Here is a 22,467-nt window from a genome sequence, read left to right as displayed (position 1 = left end):
TCTCCCTCCATCCCTCCCTCCCTCCTTACTTTCTTCCCTTCCTTCCTTTCTTTTTCTTTCTTTTTTCTTTTATTTATAACAGAATAGAAAACAAACACTACTCCTGTTATTTTTTTTTGTATGTAATTTTATGGTCTTCTTGTTGCAATCAGGATTTCTGAAAGTTCCTTAACTCTGAAACAATTATTTGATTCTTTTAGGTGCTTGTTTGAACTGCCAGGAAAATAGCAAAGGGGATCACTGTGAAGAATGCAAAGAGGGATTTTATCAGAGTCCTGATGCTACTAAAGAATGCCGCCAGTGCCCTTGTTCAGAAGTGACTTCTACAGGCAATTGCACCATAGGTAAGGACTTTATTTCTAGGGCTTCACTTCCTTTGGTGAAGTACAGTGCATTGATGAAATAGGTTCTGGAGGATGTAAGTGAAAGTGAGATATAAAAATCACAGTAGTTTCCCTTTCTACAAATTTACAACCAAAGCCTAATACATATATGAAAAGATACCTCAGATGTCCTAATAGCCAACACTGTGCATGTATCTGGCTTCTTTCTTGTAACATATCTTCAAAGTACACCTATATTGTAATATATATTAGTAATGTTTACTTCTTGTTGAATTATACAGATGCCGCACTTTACTTATTCTTCCCTATATTGGTGGACATTTGACAGTTACCTAGTACAGCAATACTGCTATGAACATTTCTGTTCATGTTTTTGTGTATATAAATATTGTATATAAAATATAATGTTGTCAGTACACCCTTCTGTCAGTTGATATTGGATGTTTTCCCCCATTGCTGGAGATTGAGCTCAGGAATTCATTCACATTTGCTAGCCAAGCACTGTGCCTCTGAACTGAATCCCCCAATGTTTGTCTGTACAAGTGTTTTCATTTCTTTGGGGTATATAACTAGGAGTGATTTTTTTATGTCATTTATCAGTTCTGTTTAACTCTGTGATGGAGTACCAGATGTTTTTCCAAAATTAAACACCATTTTCTGTTATCATTTTGTTGGGGATGGTCCATGCATAATGTGTATAAGTTTGTGTGTGCACAGCATGTTGTGTGCAAGGCAAAGAAACATATGAAATAGCTTCTGTCTCCATCCATCCTATATTTTTAAGATTTTCTATATTTTTAGTTACTTGTGTGTGTTTGTATGTGTGTATGTGTGTGTGTGTATTATGTACATGTGCATGTGAGTGCATTGCCTATAGAGGCCAAAAGAGGGCATCCAATTTCCAATTTCCTAGGTCTCCAAAGGTGAAGTTATAGGCCATTGCGAGCTGCCCTACATGGGTGCTGGGACCTGAATTATGGAAGAACAGTGCTTGCCCTTAACCACTGAGCTTTTTTTCTAGCCTCCCCATCTTTGTGGGGGGCAAGATTTCTCAGTAAACCTAAAACACACTGATTTAGATTGGCTAACTAGCAAGGTCCAGGGATCTACCTGTCTCTACCTTTTCAACACAGACATGCGTAGCACCATGCAGTGTAATCCCCATGGTTCTTGGGGCTTGAAATCAGGTCCTCATGCTTCCACAACAAGTGCTTTACTGATTCAGCTGTCTCTCTATTCCCTGCATCATCATTGGTAACAAGAATATCCGAGGATTCTAAATTGTTCACAGCCTCAACAACACTTTTTTTTTACACCTGTAGCTTTCCTAATGGATGTTAAATGGTATTGCATTGTGGCTTTAATTTGGACGTCTCTTATGGCTAATTGTATGCGTATTGACCACTTTTATATTTCTTTTGGGCAAATAAATCTTGAATTTTTTTATTCGTCTTAAAATTATAGCATTTTTATCAATTTGTTGATAGAGTTATAGATACAAATCACTTACCAGATGCATGATTTGTAAGAAATAAGGATATAGCTCTATGGGGGAGCTATTGCCCAGAAAGTAGGAGGTCCTAAGTTTGTTCTTTAGCATTGTAAAGTATTTGAATAAAAAAGGTTTAAAACATAACCACTTGCAAATATTTTCACTTATCCCATTAATCAATTTTTTACTTGCTTGATGTCCTTTAAGCACAAAGGATTTGTTTCTTTGATTTCACGGGCATTCAGTTTAATTTTCTTTCATTGTTTATGTTGGCTTGGGATTTCTTATGAGACTGCAGTCAAGATATTAGTCAGGGCTGCAGTCAGTAGTCTGACGGCTTAATTGGAACTGTAGAATCTGCTTTCAGTATGACTTACTCATATGGCTTGCTAGAGGCAAAAATATTCTGATAGTTACCATGTGAACTTCTTCATTAAGCTACTTAATATTATTGCAAAATGACTGCTGGATCCCCTACAAGGGAATGATCAAAAGAGGGCAGTATGGGAGCCACAGTGTATTCTTATCATTTAGTTTCTAAAGCCATCGAGATGTTCCCAGGGCCACATTACTTACTCATGCCTATCCTATCCAGTATGAACATGTCATTATCAGGGGTAGGGAACATTTGACAGAATCTGAAGTCAGTTGCTATACCTAGTCATAAGCACTGCTATATTCCTCTTTTCATAGGAAGCTATGAAAAATTTTTTCATTTAGTTCACAAATAGTAATTGAGTGCCTAATGCATGCTTGCCATTGTGATACATAAGAAATACAAAAGTCTAAAATATGCTCTTTTTTCTAAAAGACTATTCAGTGTCATAGAGAGAAAAATACACAAAGCAAATAAATGTATGGGTATGAACTTACAGGACACGAAGAAGGCTGAGCCATTGTCCCTGGGACTGGATTTATTAACTCCTAATTTTTCCTAAAAGTGATGATGCTTTTATATAGCATAATTTGATATTTATCACTATATATGTATGCATACTAAACATTTCAATGTTATGACTATCATCTTGAGTCAGGAGTATGGAAATTGTGTGTTAATATTGAAATTTGCATCAGCAGTATCAGAATTCCAGAGCATACATAGTAACATACTGTTAGTGACAATTTAAGATTTAAGACTTTTATAGGATTTGCAAGTAAGACCTTTGGCTACATAAGTTTGGCTTATTTTAAAGAACATTTTATCAAATTGCTTTACTTAGGATGTTGGTTTTTAATTATTTAATTGAGTAACTGATTGAATTCTCTTTCATATGATGAATTTAAAATGTAGAATTTTGGGGCTGGAGAGATGGTTCGGTGGTTAAGAACACTGTCTGCTCTTGCAGAGGACCCAAATTCAATTCTCAGCACCCACAAGTCAGCTCACAACTGTCTGTATCTCTAGTTCTAGGGAATCCAACAGCTGCACACAGACACAAATGCAGCTAGAACACCAATGTATATAAAATAGAAATAAATCAATCAATTTTTTAAAAAAATATAGAATTTCTCTGTGGAAAAAACATCCCTGTGAAAGTAATATACTTGAAATTCTTTGTTCATTTTTTATTTTTCTTTTAAAAAAAAACAAACTATCATTTTTTATTTTACATATCCATCCCAGTTACCACTCTTTCCCCTCCTCCTATTCCGTCAACCTCCTCCCAACCCACGCCCCACCCACTCCCTAGAAAGGCAAAGGCCCATTTCTCCAAGAAAGGACCAAGACCCTCCCCACTATATTCAGGCTGAACGAGGTATCCATCCAAAGAGATTGGGTTCCAAAAATCCGGTACAAAACAGCAGGGGCAAATCCTGGTACCACTACCAGTGGCCCCACAGTCTGCCTCTGCCATACAACTGTCACCCACATTCAGAGGATCTAGTTCGGTCCTATACTGATTTCTTCCCTATCCAACTGGAGTTGGTGAGCTCCCATTAGCTCTGGTAAACTGTTTCAGTGGGTGACCTCATCAAAGTCTTGACCTCTTTGCTCATATTCTTACCTGTCCCACTCTTAACTGGACATGGGAGCTCAGCCCAGTGCTCCACTGCTGGTCTCTGCCCCATTTCCATCAGTTGCTGGATGAAGGTTCTATGGGACATTTAAGATAGCCATCAGTCTGGCTACAGGGCAAGGCCAGTTTGGGCACCCTCTCTGCTATTGCTTAGGATCTTAGCTTGGGTCATCCTTTTGGATTCCAGGAAATTTCTCTTATGCCAGGTTTCTTGCTAGCTCTGTAATGACTCCCTCAATCAAAATATCTCTTTCCTTGCTCTCCATCTCTTTCGTTCCCCCATCTCAACTATCCCGTTCCCTTAAGTTCTCCTCACCTCTTCCCCTTTTCCCCTCCTCCTCCCACCCCCATGCTCCCAATTTTGTCAGAAGATCTTGTCTAGTTTCTCTTCCAAGGGGAATCTATATATGTCCCTCTTAGGGTTCACCTTGTTACTTACCTTCTTAGAGTTGTGGACTATAGGCTCTTTTTCCTTTGCTTCACAGCTAGTATCCACTTATGAGTGAGTACATACCATGCTCATCTTTCTGGGTCTGGGTTAATTCAGGATGTTTTTTTTTCTAGTTCAATCCATTTGCCTGCAAATTTCAAGATGTCATTGTTTTTACCATTTAGTATACTCCATTATGTAGATGTACAACATTTTCTTTATCCATTTTTCATTTGAGGGGCATCTAGGGTGTTTCCATGTTCTGGCTATTTACAAATATGCTGCTATGAATATAGTTGAACAAAGGTCCTTGTAGTATGATTGAGCAACCTTTGGGTATATACCCAAGAGTGGTGTTGCTGGATCCTGCGGTAGGCTGATTCCCAATTTTCTGAGATGCTGTCATACTAATTTAGAGTGGTTGTACAAATTTGCATTCTCACCAGCAATGGAGGAGCATTCCCCTTACTCCCACATCATCTCCAACATAAACTTTTATAGTAATATGAGCGGCGGCGGGGCTGCGTCCCCCGCACCCCAGCCGCCTGCTCGGCTAGCTTTTGCCCCGAAATAATTACAGACACTGTATTCATTTAAACACTGCTTTGGCCCATTCCTATCTAGCCTCTTCTAGGCTAATTCTCACATATTAATTTAGCCCATTTCTAATCATCTGTGTAGCGCCCCTAGGTGCGCTTACCGGGAAGATTCTAGCCTATGTCCATCCTGGGTCGGAGCTTCATTGCTAGCATCTGCCCGGGAGCGGGGCATGGCGTCTCTCGTGAGGCGTCGGCTCCCGAGAGGAGAGCTGTCGAGTCTGAGCTCACTTCCGCTTCCTCCCGGCATTCTGTTCTGTTTACTCCACCTACCTATGTCCTAACCAATAAAATGGGCCAAGGCAGTGTTTAAATGAATACAGTGTCTGTAATTATTTCGGGGCAAAAGCTAGCCCAGCAGGCGGCTGGGGTGCTGGGGACACAGCCCTGCCGCTGCTCATATTACTACAAATGGCGCCCCACGTTGGGCGCCAAAATGAAGGCGTAAGTCACAAACAATGCCACACCAATTTGGAATTATGATTAATAGGGTGGTATTTATTTAAAGGGGAAAAAACTTACAGATCACTGTCCCAGGCAACAGCCCTCTACGCAACCAGGAAAGGAGTCTAGTTGCCGGCGGAGCAGGAAGTGGAGAGAGAGAGGAGAGGGAAGTGGCTGCTTTTTTAAAGGGAGAGAGAACACGCCCCAATGGGCTGGTATCTCAGCGGCTATTGGCTGGAGGAGTGGGAGGACCTCCCGCAACAAACTTTCATCAGTGTTTTTGATATAGCCATTCTGACTGATGTAAGATGGTATCTCAGAGTAGTTTTGATTTGTAAGTTTTGATTTGTATTTCCCTGATGGCTAAGAATGTAAAACATTTCTTTAAGTGTCTTTTGTCCATTTGAGATTCTTCTGTTGAGAATTCTCTGTTTAGATCTGTAACCCATTTTTAATTACATTATTTGGAATTTTGATGTCTAATTTCTTGAGGTCTTTGTATATCAGTACTCTGTCTGACGGCGGGTTGAGGAAGCTCTTTCCCATTCATTAGGTTGCCTTTTGTCTTACTGACTGTGTTCTTTGCTTTAAGAAGCTTCTCAGTTTCAGGAGGTCCCATTTATTTATTGTTGCTCTCAGTGTTTGTGCTACTGGTGTTATATTTAGGAAATGGTCTTCTGTACCCATGCATTGAAGGATACTTCCCTCTTTCTCTTCTCTAAGGTTCAGTGTGGTCAGATTTATGTTGAGGTCTTTGTTCTTATAATGTCTCTTCTAAATACCATGTGTTCCACAAGGGTAGAGATAATATCTATATTTTTAATAATTAAATACCCAGTTATTGTTAATGCCATTAGTACATGCTGAATAAGTAGAAAGGGATATAGCTATAAGTCAGGTAGAGAGTAGTCAGGTATGTAAACTTGGAGTTTAGTCAGCTTTGGAGGGACTTATTTTTCCTACTGGGAAGTACAGAAAAGTCTTTTTGAGAAAAGTTATGAATGAACTGGGCCTTGCAAAGTAAGGACTGACTGGGAGGACACTTAGAAATTTATCCATGTAAAGGCAGTAGATCACAGCCAGAATAAATTGGGTTGGAAGAAATCTAACTAAGGTGTGCATGTGCCTGTAGGGGTAGAAAGTTCTAAGTCAATTCAGTTTGATACTTTCAGAGATTGTAGTTTGTTTTCTTACTCTTACTCTTTGAGACCTGTTACCCAGCTCTACAATAATTACAGAGAGGCTTATTCTTTCTTATGAGTGCCCAGACTTACCTTAACATGGTTCTAACCAATTTTTCTTAACTTAAATTATCCCATCTTCCTTTTACCTCTAGGCTTTTATTTATTTCTATTTTGTATACTTTTCTTTACTTCTAGTTCTGTGTCTGCTGTGTGACTAAGTGGCTGGTCCCTGGAGTCCTCCTTTTGTTCTCTTTTCTCCTCACTTCTTGGCCTTTTCTTTTCTTCCTTCTATTTATTCTCTCTGCTTTGTAGTCCCACCTGTTTCTCTCTCCTGCATAGCTATTAGCCATTCAGCTCTTTATTAAACCAATCAGATGTTTTAGACAAGCAAAGTAACACAGCTTCACAGAGTTAAACAAGTACAACATAAAATAATGCAACACATCTTCGCATCATTACACAAATATTCCACAGCATAAATAACTGTAAGGCATCTTCAACTAACATTCCACAATAAGCGATCATTGTGTGTAATGCACAAATAAGTTCCATGTAGTGATTCAATCTATATACAGTCGATGCACTAATAGGGCTTTTAGTTGAGGTTTCTATTACTGTGATAATACACCACTACCAAAAGCAACTTGGAGACGAAGAGTTTGTTTCATCTTAAAATTTCAGGTAACAGTCCATCTTTGAGCAAAGTCAGGAGAAGAACTCAAGCAGGGCAGGAACCAGGAGGGAAGAACTGAGACAGAAGCCATAGTAGAGAGCTGCTTACTGGCTTGCTCCTCCTGTCTTGCTCAACTTGCTTTTTCATAGCACCTAAGACCTACATTCAGGAATGGCACCAACCACAGTGAACTGGGTCGTCCCACATCAATCACCAGTCAATTTAATGTCCCAGGTTTGCCCATTGTCCAATCTATTGGGGACAGTTTCTCAATTGAAATGCCATTTTCTCAAATGACTGTCTTGTGGCAAGCTGATGTAAAACTAGCCAGCACAAAGGGAAGCATTCTAGGCTAGTGGGGGAATATCAGTAATAGTCTCAGAAAGAGGTGGTCGTGTGGTGAGAGTCAATGGAAGGAAGGTTGTTTCAAGTCAGCAGTAGGGACAAGGAGGCAAAAGAATCAAAAGTTTAGGACCAGATTGGTCTATATAGTGAGACACTCTTTTTAAAACAAACATCAAATAAGACAGAGTCACAAGAGGAATGTTAAAATCATGGATCAGATACTATAAGTGAGGCAGAAGTAAAGTGCAAGCAAGGAGGAGTAAAAGAAGAGGCAGATCGTGAATATCATGTCATGAGGTCCACAGGGTTCGAACATTAGAGAGAGGAAACACTCTTACAAGCCTTGATTTCAGCCCTTCAATCGCTTCTAACTGTAATTTTTGAAAAGAGTTAGTGTGCTATAGCTGTTAACAATAAAAATGTAAAACATGGTAACATTGTAAGTTATAAACTTCTCCAAAATAGGTAGAAACTTTTTGTTAAGTATTTTTTCCTATCTATCATCTGTTGCAAGAGTTATGAATTCACTCAATTGTCACTGTTTTGTACAAAGTAATTTAAGAATTTCTGACTTAAAATCCCTTAATTATAATATGGGAAACCAAGATTCTGAGTTTATTGGCTTAACTTGATGCCACGTGGCCAACTGGAGCTATAAATGCTAAGTTAAATTTGTTCCTCACTCATACAAATTTATATTTGTATGTGGATTATACTGAAAACTCTTGATTTTGATAGTGTGGATGACAAATTATGGATTGTTTCTCAAATGAAACTCACTTTTCATACAGAGTCTGAGATGAGGTACCTTGCTGCCATTTTCATTACCCTTGTAAATTATTCTTTGTGTAATAAGTTTACTATGTAAGATGAAATTATGCAAGTAGCAAACATTTATTGAACAGATACTGTGTGTAAGATACTAGGAAAGGATTGAAGATAAAGATGGAACACAAGTAGCTTTTAGTGTGATGGATGAGATAGACCACTAATCCAATTATTACCCCTTTGATGATATGTATTATGGCTGAGTATCTGACTCAAGCCCCGCTTTACCCTGCCATGGTCAGTTTATTGAGTACTAGCCTGAACTACAGAGGAGAAACAGGGTGAGCACGGGCAGGGCCAAAGTAGCTCCTGAAACAGCTATGAATTCTACTATAAAGAACATCTAGGATCCTGTTAGTAGACAGTGCTATTATTGGAAGGGGCAAGGGGCAGTTATACCCTAGGAGGAATGGCCAGTTGGGTCTATACAGTAGTATGCCATTGGTTGTGACAATAACATCTAGGAGTTCTCATTTGCATACTCTGGGGCAACAGGAGCCAGGGGAAGGAACCTTATAAGGTCATATAAAGTCCAGCCAGGATTATTTTCATGGTCAGAAATGGGGCACGTCCGCACATACACTTGAGGAAGCCTAACTGCTTGGGACATGGGGTGGTGCCAGACACTACTATTGCTCTCAGGATGAGAAAACCAGGATTTTAGGCATGTCTCCCCCTTCTTGGCTTTAGGCCAGACCAAAGGCTGAAGAGTATCTCTAACCCAAACAAAGAATCAGGTACAAATTTTTGTGCTTCTGAAAAGTAAGACATGAGTTAATTTTTACAGTTTAAATTTGCAAAGTGATTATGGGTAAGGAGGCAAGATTATGCTGTGTGTTGACAAAACCATAATACAACATTTCAGAGAAGAAAACAGGCAGGCTCTGGGAGTACTCCTAAGCCATCTGATAAGCTTGAAGCAAAGTAGATGGTGAAGTGTGGAGAGAAATGAAAAGAGCTAGGGAAAGTGGGCAGGGATTAGATTATTTTCAGTAGAAAATTCTATTTAGTTTTCACTAGTCTGACAGCCCATTAGAATTGAAGCGACTTCTCTAGATTGTTAGTATATGTAGTCAGATTCACTCTGGAGGTGATAGAGTCTGTAGAAGTGTACTACAGTAAAGAGCTGTAGGAAATATTGAGAGCGTTGGAGGTAAGAAATGATTAGAGCCTTAACCAGGAGCATAACACTAGACTAAACTCCCGCCAATATAAGAGTCTTTTAAACGATCACTGACATGAACTGCTAACTGCTCAAAATTGGGAAGGAGATGGAGGACTGAGAGTTGGTTCTTAAGTTTGGGACCTAGGCAAGTGGATGGATGTTGGAACCATCTCTATGGTGTTGAGGACAGTCATCTGTGTTAAATTTGAAAAGTTTGTAGACCCAGGTACACAGGCAGTTTGTACATCATATCCATTTTGTAATATAAGATAGGGAAAATGGAGTTGAGATACACTCCATCTTCCTTTGTTAACTGTACAAGTGAATGAACTCACCCATGGGTAAATGGATAGAGTGAAAGGTGAAAGAAACCAAGCATTGGCTTTCTGGACAGGCATATCATTCCTTCAGTATGCTAAAGAGTTAATAAACTATCTCGAGTATTGTTTCTGCTTATCTCTTTTTTTTTATTGAGAAAAGGAAAAAAAGTTTCAGCCTCCTCCCAGCCTCCCATTTCCCTCCCCCTCCTCCCACCCATCTTCCCCTCCCCCAACTCCTCTCCCCCTCCCTCTCCAGTCCAAAGAGCAGTCAGGGTTCCCTGCCCTGTGGAAAGTCCAAGGTCCTCCCCCCTCCGTCCATGTCTAGGAAGGTGAGCATCCAAACTGGCTAGGCTCCCACAAAGCCAGAACATGAAGTAGGTTCAAAACCCCGTGCCATTGTCCTTGGCTTCCTATCAGCCCTCATTGCTCGCCATGTTCAGAGAGTCCGGTTTTATCCCATGCTTTTTCAGTCATAGTCCAGCTGGCCTTGGTGGGCTCCCAATAGATCAGCCCCACTGTCTCAGTGGATGGGTGCACCCCTCGTGGTCCTTGCTCATCTTCTCCCTCCTTCTGCTCCTCATTGGGACCTTGGGAGCTAGGTCCAGTGCTCCAGTGTGGGTCTCTGTCTCTATCTCCATCCATCACCAGATGAAGGTTCATAGCCAAGAGGATAACTATGTTTTTCCTTGGGTTCACTTTCTTAAGCTTCTTTAGGTTCAGCAATTGTAGACTCCGCGACAATAATCAACTTTATATGGAAAAACAAAAAACCCAGGATAGCCAAACAATCCTATACAATAAAGGATCTTCTGGAGGCATTACCATCCCTGACTTCAAACTCTATTACAGAGCTACAGTAATGAAAACAGTGTGGTACTGGCATAAAAACAGAGAAGTCGACCAATGGAATCGTATAGAAGACCTGGATTTTAACCCACAAACCTATGAACACCTCATTTTCGATAAAGGAGCCAAAAGTATACAATGGAAGAAAGAAAGCATCTTCAACAAATGGTGCTGGCACAACTGGATGTCAACCTGTAGAAGAATGAAAATAGACCCATATCTATCACCAAGCACAAAACTCAAGTCCAAATGGATTAAAGACCTCAATATCAGTCTGAACACACTGAACCTGATAGAAGAGAAAGTGGAAAGTACCCTACAACAGATGGGCACAGGAGATCGCTTCTTATGTATAACCCCAGCAGCACAGACATTAAGGGCAACATTGAATAAATGGGACCTTCTGAAACTGAGAAGCTTCTGTAAAGCAAAGGACACTGTCACTAAGACAAAAAGGCAACATACTGACTGGGAGAAGATCTTCACCAACCCCGCAACAGACAAAGGTCTGATCTCCAAAATATATAGTGAACTCAAGAAACTAGACTTTAAAATGCTAATTAACCCAATTAAAAATGGGGCACTGAACTGAACAGAGAATTCTCAAAAGAAGAAGTTCAGATGGCCAAAAGACACTTAAGGTCATGCTCAACCTCCTTAGCAATCAGGGAAATGCAAATCAAAACAACTTTGAGGTATCATCTTACACCTGTCAGAATGGCTAAAGTCAAAAACACCAATGATAGCCTTTGCTGGAGAGTCTGTGGAGGAAGGGGTACCCTCATCCATTGCTGGTGGGAATGCAATCTTGTGCAACCACTGTGGAAATCAGTGTTTCGGTTTCTCAGGAAATTTGAAATCAACCTACCCCTGGACCCAGCAATACCACTCTTGGGAACATACCCAAGAGATGCCCTATCATATGACAAAAGCGTTTGTTCAACAATGTTCATAGCAGTATTATTTGTAATAGCCAGAACCTGGAAACAACCTAGATGCCCTTCAATGGAAGAATGGATGAAGAAAATGTGGAATATCTACACATTAGAGTACTATGCTGCGGTAAAAAACAATGACTTCTCGAATTTTGCATGCAAATGAATGGAAATAGAAAACACTATCCTGAGTGAGGTAACCCAGACCCAAAAAGATGAACATGGGATGTACTCACTCATAATTGGTTTCTAGCCATAAATAAGGGTCTGCTTATCTCTTAACAGTGAGTGAGAGAATTTACCAGGGAGGATTTGTAAACATTTTTGGAGGGCAAATAATTTAATATTTTAATGTAGCTTGAGAATTTACTGAATTATTTTTATGTTCTTTCTATTTTAGAATCTGGTGAATTGGAGCCTACATGTGTCCAGTGTAAAGATGGTTACACAGGACAGAACTGCAACAAATGTGAAAATGGCTATTACAATTATGACAGCATCTGCATACCGTGCAAGTGTCATGGCCATGTGGACCCAACTACAACTCCAAAGATTTGCAAACCTGAGAGTGGTGAATGCATCAACTGCATCCATAACACCACTGGGTTCCTGTGTGAAGCCTGCCTAGAAGGGTATGTTCGAGACCTCCAGAACAACTGCATCAAGCAAGGTAAGGCTCTATCTAAGATTACACATTTTGTATCTAATGCCAATGGTGAATGTTTCTAGACAACTGCAATTAGCTTTGTAAACCTTCCAGTTCCACCAGAGGAGTTTCTAGAAATAAATGTTGATAGGTCTTTGCCTAAAGAGGCTTCTTTCTCTTCCTGATTGTCTCCTGAAACTAGCATTAACTCTAGAAATATAAAGACTAAGACAAAGTAGGTGCGACAGTGAGACAAAGTGTGCTCATGTTTCCTCCTATCTGTTATAATTGAAAGGTCCCATCATTTGTTTTCCTCAGTGATAATGAAAGGCCTTTTCAGGTAGGGACCTATAGTCTGCTTAGAAGTTCCTCTGGAAAACTGGAGTTTATTCTGTCCTCTCACCTTTTGAGCTGACATATCTCTGTCTGTGGTATGTGAAATTTCATTAATATTCCCTTTGTTTTTTTTAAAAAAATGCCATTCATAACATAGAATGTTTTCTGTAGAGAAATTTTGTGAGGATTAACAAAAGTTAGTTAGAAATTCAGGAGGAGTTAGGGATATTTAACTATTATTAGAAGACAGAGATGTTAGCCCCTGCTCTTATACAAACTACTCCTTGTGATATTCTAATGCACACTGATTACTAAGCTGAGGTACAGTTGGTCTGTGACCTGTGACATCTTTCTGCCATGTTATTGATATTTGTGATTAGATTGTACCACATCAGTAGGTAGAAATGTTGTCACTCTGCATCCACCATGTGGGAGGTATACCTTATCCAGTCCAACGAGTACCAAGAAGACAGATTGATGGTATTTGTTAGCCATGAAGAAATACAAGCTTTGTCTGTGTTAGGTTAATTGATGTAGTGTACTGTGGTGATGAATAATACTAGTTATTTTATAGTAATTTTATTGAGTATCTATAATGTTCATTGAAGTCTTCACAAAAGCTCTGTGAAGCATGCATTATTACCCATGTTTAACATTGAAAACTCTAAAATTCTGAGAGATTGACTTTCTTATTGTAATAGAGTCCTAACAATTCCAAAGCTTTCATCCTCCCTTTGAGCCATGCTTTGGAGTAGAAGTCTAAAATGTAGTTCCTTGGTTATAAAATAGTTCAAATATACACAAAGCAAGAACTCTATACATGGAATTAAAGGAAAGCTCTTTTCTATATTGGCTGACATCAACTCTGATGTCAATAGATTTTTAATAGATTCTTAGACTTCCTCTGAAGAAAATTTTACCTTCATGAAATGACATCAGGTGTGTTGGATATATTTTTGGTCACATAATTGTCACCATTAACCATGTGATTTAGAACTTGTTGGTGGCACATTACTGCCTTTACAGAAATGTCTGAGATTATCAGTGAATGAGGAGGGAGGGAAAACGCCTATGTTCAAATTTTCTTAAAGTTTCAGCATGGGTATCATACACATTGAAGATATAATAAATAGGCTTTCTAGATCCCATAGCTTATCATTATATTTATTTAAAAATTATTTTTAGCTTGCCTTAACTTGGGTGGAGTACCATGTCAACATCCCACATCAACTTCCACTCTCATGTGTATTTCTTTTATTGTTTCTCAAAACTAGATAATTTTGTCTTTTACATTTCATTCTCTGTTTTTATTTTCAGAAGTTATTGTTCCAACTCCAGAAGTTTCTACCATTTTGGTTTTCAATGCCTCTTTGACCACATCAGTGCCCACCCCTGTTATAAATAGTACATTTGCCCCCACAACCCTGCAGACTATCTTTTCAGTAAGTTCTTCTGAAAACAGCACCTCAGCTCTTGCTGATGTATCATGGACCCAGTTTAACATCATCATTTTGACAGTCATCATCATTGTGGTAGTGCTGCTAATGGGATTCGTAGGAGCTGTGTATATGTACCGGGAATACCAAAACCGGAAACTCAATGCTCCCTTTTGGACCATCGAGCTGAAAGAAGACAATATCAGTTTCAGCAGCTACCATGACAGCATTCCCAATGCAGATGTGTCAGGATTGTTGGAGGACGATGGCAGTGAAGTGGCTCCCAATGGGCAGCTGACCCTGACGACACCCATTCATAACTACAAAGCTTGAGGAGCTGGGCTGTCCTGGAGTGTCAGGACACAATACTCACTAAATTGAATCTGCCCTCCAACCCCACATAGCCTGGGTAGAGTTTGCTGAGAATGGCATCGTGCAAATGAACTGTTCAGGTACAAACTGTAGTGCGCTTAGCCTATCTGTTGCTCTTAATTCATCCCCATGAAGATCTGAAGCACTCGTCATCATTGAGGACTTGAAGTAAAGTATATTTTTGTAACAAACCACATGTGTGTATGGAAAGGCTGAATCCCACACAGAAGCTCAAGTCTACCCAGCCTCTCAGAGGACTGCTGGGAAAGCGTTCATCTCACCAGCCATGACAAAATGCTGATGTGGAGGGGAAGACTGGTAGACTACATCATCTTCATTTTGGAAACATATATTTTAAGGAGAGGCAGGGATTGCGTATATTTCACTGTACTAAAAGCTATAACTGATGAAAAGCTGATGTCTAGGCTGAACCACACTAAACAAGCTTGGCTCTGTGTAGACTGAGGGCAGAAATGTTCCAAGAGGATCTGTAGAAGGGCTTGGATTTCCTCCCATGAGTCTCCTTCAAGGATGGGATGAAAGCACAGGATAAGCCTCTGTGGTGAGGGCGGGTGCAGCATCCAGAGAGCAGAAAGTTGATGATCCTCCTCAGGGGAGGTGCCTGCCTCTAAAGAAGCAAGGTGTACATAGTAATGTAGCATACCTGCTCAACATTGTACGTGTGTCTATTTGTAAAATAATCATGTCCTATTTTATCATCTAGACTTTATTTGTATAGCAGTTACTGGTGTTGTAAAAAGAAGATATGGAAATTGGTTAAATACTGTAAAATAGGTGGCAATATTGCTAGAGCTGGGACTCTGTTGAACACCATTCATTTTCGTCCCTATTTGGACACTGTTGAAATTTACAAGAGGTCAAATGTTTCTAATCTTTCCTCTCTCAACCTAGAGTCATATACTCTTTGACTTCCCATAGATTCAAGCAATAGATTTGAAGTCTGTATTATTAAACTGGGACACAGGATGCATTCTCTAGATACCCACTTAATTAGCCACTCTGTGTGTTTTACATTGCTCAGTGTAAACATCCTCAGAGAAAGACTTCTTTCCTGAATGTAAAGGACAGTCTTCCAAAGGACAGAAATTTTAAATTAAAAAAGAAAAGCCATCACGTTACTTGGGGCCCCTTGTTTTTATGCCCATGAAATACTTATGTACCTCCCATAACCTCCAAAATAAAGGCCTCTGACATTTGAGCATAACCTGTTCCCCACGAATCATGAGGGGTGTTTGACTTCTTCAGTGTAGAATTCATCCGTCTTCTTTCTGGCCGAGGGTTACTGTGGTTGAGTGTGCATTTAGTCCTTGTTTGTAGGTGCCATTTCCCCTGAGGCTGAGTACTGATTTTTTCATCTGTTATGCACTGACAGGTTGTGGACTAAGCAGGTCAAAAAAGGTGACCCAGTCCATGTGGTTAGGGAAATACAAAACAATGACTAGACCTAGGAAACTCAGACTTACCTTCCTCACAGAGAAAAAGAGTTTGTTCATCCTCTGTAGGAGACCCCACGTTTGTCTCAGGGTTTGGAAATGACTGGACTAGAGGATCCGGAGGTAACCTGAGGGCGCTCTGATTATGTGACTTCTTTATTAGAGTAAACATGCATCTCCTTGTACAGAAACCATTTTCAACGGGCTGATGAGCTTAGCATATGAGTTTAATGGGTTTAATCCCCACAATTACAGAATAGATCAATATTTTTACTGTCCTTTGTCATTTACAAAACACACTTTCCCATGCGTGTTCTTTTATCCTAACCGTGTCCTCTTAAGGAAGTAGTCTTGTACCCATTTTATAAATGAAGAGATGCTAAATCATTCAGGGCTATATGCACACTATTTTATGCTTGGAATCAATTCTCACCTCTGTGCCATAGTCATTTGGCTATATGATATGATATATATATATATATATATATATATATATATATATATATGAATGAATCTACTAATCCTAGGCCCTAGAAGGCTGGGATGAAGATTCACATATGTGGATGATTCTACTAGAGTTCTTATGTGCTCTCAAGTGTGCTTCCCCCTCGTGTGTGTGCACGTGTGCGTGTTTGTGTTTCTCTCTGTGCGTGATATATGTGCTTTGCAAGCACAATTCAGGGCCACATAGCTACAACTGACTTTGTGGAAAGAACACATGAGGATTTCTATCTAAAGTCAGAATTAATGATGATAAGGTAAAACTGCCAGTTAGAGTTCATTAAAATGAATGAATTCCTGGAATGGGGGGAGGGGCTTCCTCTAGCAATTGCAGCACAGGTGTGTACTGACTGCATCACACAAATTACAGAGCATTATGCAGAGTGATTACCTCACTGATACCAAAAATAAAGGTAAGGAGATAAAAAGCAAACATTTGTTAAACAGATGTTTACCCAATAAATAAATAAGAAGTGTTTGTAGGAGCCTAAAAACCAGTCAAATAGTCAAGATTCCAGCTCAGTAGAGATTCCTTGAAACAACTCTTAAAAGATAACACAGAAATTAAACCATAAAGAATGTTTATCAAGTAAGGCTCCTAGGTCATATTAATTTTTCACAATGATGAAAAGGTATAGCCTTAAAATGTATTTTAAATACACAGCACTCTGCTTGTAGAAATATTTTTGCTCTAAAGATCAACCATGAGGTAATCTCTTCAAATTAGAGTCGTAAACCATCGTAAAACACAATGCAGGGTTTTCATTCTCTGGATGCTTCACTGTCCAGCACCAAGTGTCCTCTGGAAAATCTAATGTTTGAACAACTTTTGTCTAAGTATTGATTGTGTTTTCTTTTTAAAATATAATACCTATGTGAACCTTGCTGAGAAATAGTCATCACTGCTATAAATGAACTGATGCTTGCTTGCATCTTTATTGGCTTTTGTAGTAAGCCCTATGCATTTCTGTTAGCTGGGTGTTCTCATCAGACTCAAGTGTTTCTTTGACCTCCCTATCACTAATGCCCTCCACACCACTTCCCAGGGCTGTCTTATTTACAGTCTTTTCAATTATAGAAAAGGAAAAAGGATAGTAAAATCTCTTATTTATTTGAACATTCTGAGTGCATTATTTTTCCCCAGGATACTTGAATTTTTAGAGAGGGCAAAAAGGCAGACATGGACTAGGAAAAAAGGGTTTTATTTGTTTTTCTTAACAAGATTATCCAAGTCCCAAATGATATCACTATTCTGTAGTTCCAGTAGTCCATGAACCGTTAACCATCAAAGCAGCACTCATTGACCTGCCAGATTGTCTGGGTTATTTTATCATCCAGATGTAATTTGGAAGGCGAGAGACAGCTGGAGCTTGATTATTGATTATTCACCCTGGCCCTATACCTTTTTCTTTGTGTTGTTGCTTGTAAACATAAGATTGATTCTAAATGACTGTCCCTGGCTTCTTACATTTTGAAGTAGTATTGGGTGGGAGTTGAGTTTCTGTATCCCTCAATGAAAGTTCTCTGGCAAAATATTCAGAATAAGTTAAAAAAAAAAACAGTGTAATCAGTTAGGGTAGCAGAAGTCTTTGTGATCACACACACACACACACACACACACACACACACACACACACCCTAATCTGTTGCTACTTCTGACAGCAGGTGGTTTAGGAACTGAAATGGGTTTGGTGTCTATGCTCAGGGTTGGAGAAGGTGATGGAGGGTTAAATCATCATTTTCTTTCACTCCGAGCCAGTGACTGTGCCATGGGAAGAAGCAAGAAAAACAGTTATCAGTCTGAAGAAGTCAAATAAATACTATCTAATGGCTAATGGTTATGTATCATTAAAATGTCAGTGGTTTGAATGATAATTTTTCAAAGGCCTTGGGGATCTTTCTTGTTACTTATGCATATGCAGAAATTGCAGCAGCCCTGGAATGAGCCCAGAGCTTCAGATTCGAGATAGCCCAAAGCTAAGTGGCTTCTAATCAATTGTAATGCTAGGCACAAGTACTCTGTACTCTTAAATTTCAACCCAATTAATTAGGGAATGTTTCTAAAACATTAAACTTGTATTTAGGTCACTAAAATCCTAACCCAAAATTTAAAGACATGTCTCATATGTGTACTGTACTAGGTTTCAGATGCATTTCTAAATTTGTGTATGATTTGAATATATGAAAGAATTTATACAAGAGTGTTATTTAAAATTATTAATAAATGTATATAATTTGTACCATTGTGGATTGGTTTCAATTTTTTATGCAGTGAGAAATTTTAGAAGTCTTCAGGTAAGTCCTGCAGGTCATTTGTCAGCTCACTTCATGGAAGTTATTGAATCCTTCATGTATAGACCAACATTTTATATCAGTTCATTAAAGGAGAGTCTACCCCTTGGGGAGAAGATAGCACATGGAACAATTCCTTCTCATAAAGCAAATCCATACAGAGATGAAAATACATATTAAAACATAGTATTGGGTAGGCATTTGGCTTATTTTTAGGGCACTTGCATATCGTGCACTGGTCTCCAGGTTCCATCCCAGCACTTCCAGTAAACAAACGCTAGCATATATTTTTGTTCATGCTGCTTTCTGTCCTCTTTGTTATTCACTGGGATATCTATCAAAATTGTGTTGAGAGTGACTCCCTTTGAATTTCTGACTTTCACGTGTGACACTTTCTGAAGTCTGGAAGTGAACATATTCTGTGTTGATTAGGTAACCCCTAACAAGAGTGCATCTTTCTATTATTTCCAAGTTCCCTTGAAGAGGCTCTCTTGACATTTAAACCATATTTAATGAGACACTGTCTGCATATCCCATTACATATCCAAGGGGTGTTTTGAAAAGAGGCTACAAGAAGTCTAATTTTTTTGTACTGAGAACTTTATAACCTTGAATCAATTTATTCTACCTCAGAGGCTCATAACTCATACCTGTGATCCCAGCACTCGGGAAGTGAAGGCAGGAGGATCAGGAGTTCAGGGTTATCCTGCTGATATAGTGAATTCTAGACCATCTTAGGCTATGTCAAACTATCTTAAAAAGAAATTATGTTTCAGTTAATTAATCTGGAATTTTAAAACACATTTTTTGTCCTTAACTTTACAATCATACTTTAAGAAGTTAACATCATCTGTCTGTCTAATGTATATAAATTCGGTATTTTAATAAAATGAAATAATTATGCCAGAAAGCTAAACAAATTAAATTTTCAAGAGAAAAAAAATGTATACAAACTCAGTCACTAGGAAAAATACCACTAAAACAATAAAGTATTTTATGCTTCTGGTGAAAGTCTATAAAACATCTCCATTCCATTATCACAACTGATTGTATTAATTTTCTGAGGAAAGCAAGACATGTGCCAAAGAATCAAATGCTCTTTTGTAATTCAACTGTGAAGGCAATAGTGAATAAAACCATTATAATTAGTTTTGTCTTACTGCTATTTCTTGCGGTGCTGGATCTCATATCTGCTAGACTCTAAGCCTTGCTTATTCAGATCTTCAGAATGAAACTAGGACTGGTGGGGTGGCTCAGCTGGCGGAGGTGCACAAGCCTGCAGATGTGAGTTCGGTCACCAGGACCCAGGAAAGGTGGACGATAGTACTGACTCGGCAGAGGTGTCTTCTGACTCCAACTGCACGCTGTAGCCCACATGAGTACCCACTCATAATAAAACAATTAATTAAAAACAAATTTTTTTGCAAAAGTTGATAGTGTTACTAATGTGAGCATCCTGAAAAGCCAAGTCTACGTCAGGTTAAAGTCAGTTTCACCTGTAAGTCTACTTTTAGTTTTAAAAGTCATTTTATGAAAAATAATTACAGTAAATATTTTTCAGGTTTTCTAAAATTCCTATTTATAAAATGAAAGCCACTGGACAATGATAAAATGTATTGTTCTAGAATGCGCTTGATTACATTAGTCAGTAATTTTCAAACTGGTGTGCCAGAGCTGGGGAGATGATTCCATCGGTGTTGTACATGCATGAGGACTTGGGTTCAGATCCCCAGAATTCACATAAAGGGCCACATATGGCAGTGTCTGTTTGTGATACCGGTGTTGTGGAATCAGAGAGGCAGATCCCTGGTCAGTTGATCCAGCCAAATCAGTGAACTACAGGGTCAGTGTGAGGTAAGACCCTGTCTCCAAAAATAAAAATCACTAGAAGAACACATCTCATACTAAGCTCTGGGCCTCCACACACACTCCAGAATACATATGTGCACATGCATCTGCTTGCATCCTCAAATGTATACACGCACAAACACTCAAAGTCACACATACACATGCGTGTCCCAAACAAAAACCCTGTCTGCTGCTGAGCTGAGCATTGCACTTCACACTGTTAGAGAATAAAAGCAGAATATTTATTATGTGTGCAATAGTAAGCTTTTGTAAGAAAAGGTTTGGAGGAGAGTTTTTGTGGTTCCATTTGTGTTTTCAGATCAACTGCTAAAATCATGTGTGTTGGTATTTTAATTTCTGTCCCAAATAAGGGCTCCCAGCTCTTTCCCATGCTCATTATTAACATTCAAATCTACCACTTTCAGCACATGTATAATTTCCCATATATTCATCTTAAGAACTTTTTTCTTTACCAGTGCCCCTACATATAACATCATGAGAGTGTTCATTCTTCACAGCCCTTTGGTAGAGAGCTTGTGGCTTCTTAATATGTGAAATGATATGAACACTTCTTGCTGTACCTTACTGAAAAGGCCTTTCTTTATTCCTTCCTCTTACTGTAGCATCATTTTCCTTACAACCAGGAGCTTTTCTTCTATCTCTGGTGTCTATATGTTGCTGATACTTCATAAACTCTGAGTTGTGGTTGTATAAAATTAATGGAGCCAGGCAGAATTGGTTTATGAACTTACTGGGCTTAGTATGGTAATGTTATGGTAGGATGCTAGAGTTCTTGTAGCATTGGTCTTCCTAGGAATTCCTGTACTGTCTTCACCCCCAGGATGATAGCAGTATGGAGGTGATGAAATCTTTTAAAAGCATCTTTTAAAAGATGGGCTCAATGGGAGGTGACCAGGTCTTAAGAGGTATAGATGCTTGTATCCTGGAAGTGTGAGCTTCCTCTCACAAGAGAGTCTCAAGAGAGCAGCTTGCTAGGTGAGTCCTGACCTTTCTCTATGTTTGCTGCCGGTAACTCTTGAATTTTTCCCACCCTTTACAATGCCATCTACGGTTAGACCCTCCCTATAAGCAAGCAAATGCCAACCATGCTCTTGAGTTCCCTGAAATGTGAGCTAAATAAAGCTTTATAAAGTACCCTGCCTTAGGTATTTCATTATAGCGACACAGATAAACTCAGAGAAGTACAATATTTCCTATGCAATAGCGCTATCAACATACAGGCTTCAGAGGGTTTGAGAAACCCTTCAAACTCTTATAGATCTAGCTCTTATTTATTTGTTTGATTTTCGCTTTTTGAGTTTAAGGATTAACAATTGCTTGGATAGGGATTATTTCTCTTTTTTTTAACAGTAGATATTCTCCTAAGGAATGTTAATTGATTCAGTTAATAAACTGGTTTTGACATAAAAAAAAAATCCAAGACCTAAAAAAACAGAGACTTCTACACAAGATTTTTTTTTCCAGTCTTGTGTGCAGTGTTTCTAAAATGGGAGAAAATTCTAGATGTTCAACAATAGGGAGATAGCTTAATGCAGATTCTTGTTAGATAATATATAGCCAGTAAAAATGATTAAGAATTATTAAAATGGAATGAAGATTAAGAAAAATGTGAAATTTAAAGACAAGCCTGAAATTACATTCCCTGGACTACTAGATATAGAACTGCTTATGTGCGTGCACCAGATTCCTTGTTGAAGCATTATTAAAGTAAGATAATTACAACCAGCCATATGTCTGTCACTATAAGAATGGATAAATTACAGTCTACTTATATTCTCATAGAATCCTATGCAGTAGTGGAAGATACATGAATTATAGCTATTCATTGGCTTGATTATTATGGCATCCCCTAAAAACATTGAAAAGGGGAAAAAAGCATGTCATGGTGAGTGTACATATAGAACAATTTATCTTATAAAAAAGCCAAGAATTGGGAAATAA

At 38.9% G+C, this 22,467-nt stretch overlaps 1 protein-coding gene across 1 annotated transcript in view; it reads left to right on the top strand.

Moving 5' to 3' along the window:
* Positions 1–18,605, top strand: part of Megf9 (multiple EGF like domains 9) — a 112,766-nt gene extending 94,161 nt beyond the window's left edge. The window contains exons 4-6 of the mRNA XM_075944814.1: positions 201–344; positions 12,021–12,290; positions 13,920–18,605. Coding sequence (XP_075800929.1) covers positions 201–344; positions 12,021–12,290; positions 13,920–14,371 — 866 coding nt within the window. The 3' untranslated portion in view covers positions 14,372–18,605. The remainder of the gene's footprint in view (positions 1–200; positions 345–12,020; positions 12,291–13,919) is intronic.
* The last annotated feature ends 3,862 nt before the right edge of the window (positions 18,606–22,467 follow it).

This window comes from Microtus pennsylvanicus, chromosome 13 (assembly GCF_037038515.1).
Source record: "Microtus pennsylvanicus isolate mMicPen1 chromosome 13, mMicPen1.hap1, whole genome shotgun sequence".
Lineage (NCBI taxonomy): Eukaryota > Metazoa > Chordata > Mammalia > Rodentia > Cricetidae > Microtus > Microtus pennsylvanicus.
This window is presented reverse-complemented; position numbering and strand designations above follow the sequence as displayed.